Source organism: Manacus vitellinus, unplaced genomic scaffold, assembly GCF_001715985.3.
Source record: "Manacus vitellinus isolate BGI_N305 unplaced genomic scaffold, ASM171598v3 scaffold_40_pilon, whole genome shotgun sequence".
NCBI classification, from domain to species: Eukaryota; Metazoa; Chordata; class Aves; order Passeriformes; family Pipridae; genus Manacus; species Manacus vitellinus.
Genome location: NW_021940541.1, coordinates 3,132,687 through 3,140,076, shown reverse-complemented (window position 1 = coordinate 3,140,076; position 7,390 = coordinate 3,132,687). Strand labels below are relative to the sequence as shown.

The 7,390-nt window shown below is 42.3% G+C and overlaps 1 protein-coding gene across 1 annotated transcript; it reads right to left on the bottom strand.

Annotated features, from left to right (window-relative positions):
* Positions 1-1,058: 1,058 nt before the first annotated feature.
* On the bottom strand, positions 1,059-6,041 carry TEX36 (testis expressed 36). The gene is made up of 4 exons (XM_008928534.2): positions 5,928-6,041; positions 4,991-5,122; positions 2,697-2,777; positions 1,059-1,407 (listed from the first exon to the last, which is right to left on the bottom strand). The coding sequence occupies exons 1-4, from the start codon at positions 5,976-5,978 to the stop codon at positions 1,150-1,152; spliced, it is 522 nt and encodes a 173-aa protein (XP_008926782.2). The 5' UTR covers positions 5,979-6,041; the 3' UTR covers positions 1,059-1,149.
* Between the last annotated feature and the right edge of the window lie 1,349 nt (positions 6,042-7,390).

The window sequence follows — 7,390 nt, the reverse complement described above, 5'->3', positions numbered from 1 at the left end:
CAAAAAGGCCATCAGCCATTGCATGCTGATAACAAAAGATATATCTGTGCCCTGAAAGGCAGAAATGTCATTTCTTAACTTCGCTCATGTTCAAGGCAGCTCTTACAGTGCAGGGAATTCTAAGGGTTGAGGGTTTATTTTACCATTTATCTTGTAAATCAAGGGAATTGGCCCATAAACTTGTGCTTAATTTTTTTTTTTAGTCAACATTATTTTGCATAGCAACAACCTTATTTGTAGGATATTTTAAGACCCGCAGTTTGGCTTATTATTTTATTGATATTAATGGAAATGATCCAGAAGAGGAAAACACATCATTTGGAGGTCTGACTCTACAGCCTGCCACATCCTAACGTCAGTGAATATTCTAGGAGCAGAGTGCTTGGAGGATTGGTTCTGAACTCATTTCCTCAGGGACATGTAACTATAAAATCCTCAGTTCTTTTCAGATCCAGTCACCTCAAACTCAAATCTCCATGCAGCCTTTCACTTCAGCTCGAGATTTTTCCCCCTTACTCCCAGGAATCAGGTTTTGTATGTGCACTCACAGTGTGCAAACATTGTCCACAACACTCTCTTTTTCCACTTCTACAGTGCTGTGCTATAACCCAACATGACAGCTGCTTTGCACAGCAATTTAATGCACAGCTTCTTTTTTATCTCCTTTCTCCAGTGGCTGGTGACCTGCCTTCACAGGCACTAAACCTTTATGAAAGGTTTCTCTCTTACTGAACACACAGAGTTTTGGCTCCCTGTCGTGGTAAACCCTCGAGGATCCAATTCCATTATGCTCCTGTGTCAACAGAGGTGCTGTCAGATGCCTGAGGTACAGCCATGCCACTGATCTGGAACCTGAAGGAGCTTTTGTAGCAAGATGAGGGTCAACCAGTATCAAATAACACAAGCACAATCCCCACCTCTGTTCTCCTAATAGAGAGGTATTTCGAAAAATATGTACAATCTTTATAATGCTCCTCTTCATGAAAATCTTTATAGCAATGTATGTCTTCAGAGTAACATAAGATTGACTCCAATGACCTCAACTCTACTGCCACATGAACTTTGACAAAATGTTTATTCCTTCACCATTGATTTGAGTAATGAACAGTTCAGATTTGGGAAATCAGTGCTCCAGGGGTGTTTTTACACTTAAGATGACTTGTCTGGTTGCAGGTTTCTTGCATTCTCAAGAACAGGTTGCTCAATGGACCAGTTTGTGCCGTGGTGTTTTGGGAACCGCCTAAACCAGGGGCCCTCAGCGTTTTCATTGTTTTCATCTGTCACAAAGGATGTCTGGTAAATGGTTAAGCCATCCTCACTGCTAGGGATGGATTCATGAGCCCACTCAAAGAAGTTAGTGGAGCTCCCTTGCTGTTTGTCTGGATCCAACTTCTTCAGGCCCATGCCCTGGGAAAAAAATGGAGAGAAAAATTCATGCAAACATATGACTTCCAGTCACAGCTTCACAGATGAATCTTGTAACAGTCACTACCCCACTGGGAAGTGAACGAAGCTGTTACCACAGTGATTTCAAGAACTCAGGGCTGATCTTTAGCAAGTTAAAAATAATATTGTCAGACTTGCCTAGATGAACGTTTCTGGTTGCATATATAATGGGAAATCTGCTGACCTTCCACCTCTTAGTGCTAATAAACCACTTTTACTTTGCATTTCTGTAGCATACCATGTACTCAAGGCTATTTATCTACACTCAGCTAAATTAATCTTCAGAGTAACCCAAAGAAATAGGTTAATAATTTTAGGTTCAGGCTGCAATGAAGAGACAGAGACAGACCATGAAATCTGACTCTTCAAAGCCATCCCTTGTGTGTCCAAATACAGAGAGACAGAGCCTGATTTCCACACTCCGTAGCTTGAAGGAAATTTATTTCGAATTATGGTTGATCAGTATCTCTAAAACTATGAGACACTGCACAAAGTGCACAGAAATGGAGGTTACTCAGTGAAATATGAATTCCAAAACATCTGAGAGAGACAAAAATCAGACAAACTTTCTATATTACAATTCTCTGCTTCCTCCTCTACTTATAATCCTGTGAACTGCACCATTTCTTTTGCTGCCTGGACTGATACCAACAATCTAAGAAAAGTGGAAGAACATGAAACTGTTGTACATACAGAGAAGCCCTAAACAATTTCAATCCTATTCAAAGCTCTGGCTTCTGCAGCATACATTTAAACAGGTGTGTTATAGAGATCTGCATTGGAAAAGATTACACCCTGCAGATGGACTGTGGGTATCCTATGGATTTTGGTTCAACTTCTGATAAAGATGAGTCTGAACCAAATGTTTGGGGCTGTGGGTTAGGAGTGCCTGAGAGCCCTACAAAAATTCATTGCAAGGCCAATCACCTTTAGCAGACTAACAGGGCCTATAACTGGGTAGAAAACCAAAACAGGAATACAAGAAAAGGCCCAAATAATGTTTTTTTTGTTCCCGTTGAATTCTACCACTCTCAATGTGTGCTGCTGTACATCTGTGACAGTCCCAGAGAAGTCCCACCACTACACTAATAAAAAATGTATTTTTCTTTTTCTTTTACACCTTTCTCTTCTCAGAAGTTTAAGCATCTATTACTTTTTTTTTTGCAGGGGATAGAAAAGATACTGTGTTCAATCTCTGGCAGACTAACAGATATGAGTTTGATTGACTTGTCTCAGTGCTCAGTACTTACAAGATCAAAATACTCTGCTGCATTACATAGACTGTGTTTGTTGTCATGAGAAGAAAATGGGAAATTCTTGTTCCCTGCTTTCTGAAAGAAAAGAAATTATAGCAAAAAAATATGAATTTTCATATACCCTGTTTGCAGTCTCCCAATCTTAGTCCTTATATTCTGAAATTACAGCTGTGTTCTAGCACAAGTCATATTCATATGTTCAATATTCAACTGCACATGATTTTTATAGGGGCAATGTGGACCTTTTTTTGTTTTTTTAAATAATCAGGAGGATTTGCTTATGTTTATATACATGATTAATATAAAAGTGTGACTTTTCAAATAAGAAATGCTACACTCTGTCTGCAGGCAGCAAAATGCTGGATATGTCAGGATTGCCTTGTTTGATTTAGCAGCAGGCCTAAAGCTAATTAAAATAAACTACAAAAGGGACCTCAAAACTGAATTAGTCTGTGATTTATGAACTGAATGTCATCGACACTGCTTGTTGCAGGGGAAGTGGAGGAGGTATTAATTGCTTAATTAATTTATAATCTCATTCTTTAACATGATGTTCATCCAGTCTCTTCAGAAGAAAAAAAGGCCAACTGCAAAAGATCTATTTTAAAAAGAACTGAACATATTTAAATTTTTTAATGTTTGTTATATATCATTGCAATATTCCAGCTACAATATTCCCCTCCAAACAGAAGAACAAGTTTTAATGTAACACAGTCTACAAGAGGTGTTTTGAGAGTAGGGGAATCTGAATCAGTTCTAAAAAGAAATGTAACTGGAGGCCTGATCTAGAAGAAAGGTCCCCAAGTAGAAAATCTTCCTGCATGGTCATATGCCAGGATATTTGGTCTACTAGGCAGATTTTCTAAAATATGTGTTTAAAAATACACACCTTCTAAGTCAGTAAAATGTAAGACTTACTAAAATATCCTACTGCAATTACTTATCAAGCTCAACATTTCAGCAATAGTGTTTATTACTAATGCCTGTGTGCTGCAGGAAAATTGAAACCCAGGATGGTAAATACTGAATATCATCTCTTGGAAGGATTCTCCATATTAACTAATGATTAAAAAAAATCTATTTTAGAATAATTATGGAACTATCATGAAGTAAGAAATAAGGCTTAAACAGTATTTCTGAGAAAATTCATTAACCTCACAGCCAGGGAGTTCCCTCATGCAAAGAGATCAGAGCCATCCAGCTAAACATGCAGTGAGCTTCCAACTTTTTAAATGGCACATAAACAAACTTCCTCAGCTTGTCCCTGTGATATCACATTTTAGCCTTTCGTGCCCCTTTGTGCTCTCACCACTGATCTCATTTTAATTCTTGATTTATGGCAGACAGGAGTTCCCCTAATTCTGTTTAACAGTGAAGGGCTGGTAAAGACAAGACATGAAACACCAGGTGAACAGTTACACTGGTGCTGATAAAAGGTCCCTCTAAGCTGGTTCTCCTTTTCAGACAGTGGCTAAAGCCAGATGTTCCACAGAAAGGCCAGTGTAATATCAACACAGTGAACACTCAGGTTACAGCCTAATCTCTTTTTCACTAGCCCCAAGCTTCCCTTTTAAATATTCCTTCCAAGCCCATTTCTGCTCTTCATTATAGCAAAATCTGTGAAATGAACTCAATGTAATTGCTATGCTTATAGAAAATGAAAATAGAAAATGTTCTCTGCACAAAGTGGGTGGGTAAAGCAAAGCTCAGTGTGGTAATGGAATAAGGACATAAAAACGTGCTTTTGAAACTGCAACATTTTGAATTCTTGTGATTTTAAAATACTGTATTTTGTTTGAGCCTAAAATCATCCCAGATCTCCTCATTTTTAAGCAAGCCTTAAAAACATTTCAAAAGGGAAGCTTCTACCTTTTTAATGATCAAAAGAATAATCCTTTGCCTGAATATACAGAATTGCTGACATTCAGTACAAAGCAGATCTTCAGATTTCAATTAAACGTTCTTACAGGGCTTTACACACAGCTTTTGGACTGAGATTGATCATAATGTATTCTGTGTCTCAAGAATAGAAAGGAAAAGTGACTGATGCTTGAAATCAGCAATAATACAGCAGGCCTTAGAGTATCCAAAATTACAAGTGAGTAACAGGGAAATATGTTTCTCCCTCAGCCCAGCCAGCAATCACTTTATCCCCCGAGGCACAAAGTCTGCCAAGCCCGCTGTGACTGCTCTGCTAACGACCCCAAGAGCTGTTCTTACTTACAACTTAGCAAGTGACAACTTGCAAAAGAGCTCTGGAAGTCGACTGTATTGCCACAGGAACTCACCGGGTCCCGAGCTTTGTATTCCAGAGGCAATCTGTGATCAATGCCCTGAGCTGCTGTGGAGTCCAGGACATGTCTTTGTGCGGCGCTTGTCGTCGTCTCAAACTCATCCTGGCAGTCTCCAATATGAGCAAACTAGAAAATAACGAATATTATGACCCATTAAAACAAACAAACAAACAAACAACAACAAAAACCCCTGCCAAAAATAAATCTGATCAGAAATGTGGCCGAAGAAGTATTTTGCCATTTATTTTTTATTATTTGGATTGCAGCATCACCTAGTGGCCGCTGGAAAAATCAGGAGCCTCACATACACACAACACAACCCTTCCCATGGAGACAAGAATATGAGGAACTTTCAAGAGAAGAATATCCAGCAACTTTCTGAAGACTATACAGCAATAACCACGCAGGAAATCCACTTAACAACCTTTCCCCTCCCGCCCACTGCTGCTCTTGCTGCTGCACGGCCACAAGTTTGAAAGGACAAAACTTTTGGGAACAGCTCAACCAATCGTCAGAGCAGTGGGCTCAGAGCCTGAGGAACAGCTTGTGCCAGGTGGGTATCACAGTGACCTGGGGTGCCAAGATGTCCCAACCCAGCGCTTCCAAAGGGGAGACAGTGTTCTCCTGAGGGTGAGAACCGAGGGAAACGCTGGCTGGAGTTTTCCACAAGTGAAAGAAAATCAGCTAGGGCTAAAAATGTCAATTAATCGACCTCCCGCATTGCTGAAAAACTGGAAAAGAAATCCAGCCGGAGTTTGCTCCAGCACACTTCCTCGGAATACCTAGAGCACTTTTTCCTCATAAACATCAGAAATGGGAAAACTAGTGTCTGGCTAAAAGATAAAGTCACCCTTAGCATGGTGGGGTTTTGACAGCGAAAGGATAAAGAAGCCCCGTGGGGGGCACGGGGTGGCTCCTGCCCAGCCCTCACCCAGTCGCCAGGGCGCCGCTCCCTGGGATTGGTCCACCTGTCCTGGGACATGGCTCCGCGCCGCCTCCACCCTGGATATCCTTCCCGGATCACCGCGGCTCCTGGTCCCGCTCACAGCGGGGGACACGGGGGGAACCTCCCACTTGTGACCTCAGACCCTCCCCGGAGTTCCAATGACATCCAGGCAAGCAAAAGCAACGCTGCTCTTGCCCATCGGCTGCAGGGAGGGGAAATTAAAGTTGGTAAAAGGATTGAATGTTGTCTTAAAATGCGAGAGAAGTGGAGTTCTGTTTAAAAACAAATCAGTTTCGCACAAGCACTTCCAGGACACTTTACAACCTGAATGGCAATACCTTAAGGGTTTTTTTTTTTGTTTTGTTTTTGAATTTGAGTGCTGTCTTGGAAACATCCTGACTATTTAACTGTCAGCACACTTGGCTAACGTAACACAAACTAAGACTTTGCCTCCTTGGTCTTGACAGACTGTAAAGAATATGACACTTCATCCTTTCTGGATCCAAACTACCAGAGGGCAGGGTTAGATGGGATATTGGGAAGGAATCCTTCCCTGTGAGGGTGGGGAGGCCCTGGCACAGGTTGCCCAGAGAAGTTGTGGCTGCCCCCACCCCTGGAAACATCCAAGGCCAGGCTGGATGGGGCTTGGAGCAACCTGGGCTAGTGGAAGGTGTCCCTGCCCATGGCAGGGGGTGGAATGAGATGAGCTTTAAGGTCTCTTCCAACCCAAACCATTCTAGGATTCTATTTTTTTTTTACACACACACATATATACATATATACATATATACATATATATATATACCAGTCCTTTCCCAGGACAGGGCTGGGACAGCCCAGGTGAGCTGGGAGCACTAGGGACACGCAGACGATGCTGAGAGGCAGCACACTGTCCTAGCACAGAATCCCAGAATCAATTCAGTTGGAAAAGACCTCGGAGATCATCGAGTTCAACCTATGCCCCACCACCACCTTGTCAACCAGACCAGAGCACCGACTGCCACGTCCAGGATTAAGTTCCTTTAATCCTTAAACACCTCCAAGGACGGTGACTCCACCACCTCCCTGAGCAGCCCCTTCCAATGTCAAATCATCCTTTCTGTGAAGAATTTTTTCCTCATATGAAATCTAAACCTCCCCAGGCACAACTTGAGGCCATTTCCTCTTGACAGTGACCTCAAGATGCGCCAGGGGAGGTCCAGGTTGGATATCAGGAGGAATTTCTTCATGGAAAGGGCTGTCAGGCGTTGGAAGGGGCTGCCCAGGGAGGTGGTGCAGTCACGATCACGGTGGTGTTAAAGGAACAACTGGACGTGTCACTCAGGGCTTTGCTCTGGCTGACAAGGTGGTGATCGGTCACAGGTTGGACTGGATGATCTCGGAGGTCTTTTCCACCCGAACTGGTTCTGTGACTGTGTAACCGCGCTGTGGCCGCCGCCCCTCACGGT

Coding starts and splice junctions, on each gene's coding strand:
- TEX36 (XM_008928534.2), bottom strand. CDS start 5,978: ATGTCCCAGGACAGGTGGACCAATCCCAGGGAGCGGCGCCCTGGCGAC. Junction 2,778..4,990: donor AATACAAAGCTCGGGACCCG/GTGAGTTCCTGT, acceptor CTTTTCTTTCAG/AAAGCAGGGAACAAGAATTT. Junction 1,408..2,696: donor CAGCAGAGTATTTTGATCTT/GTAAGTACTGAG, acceptor TTTTTTTCCCAG/GGCATGGGCCTGAAGAAGTT.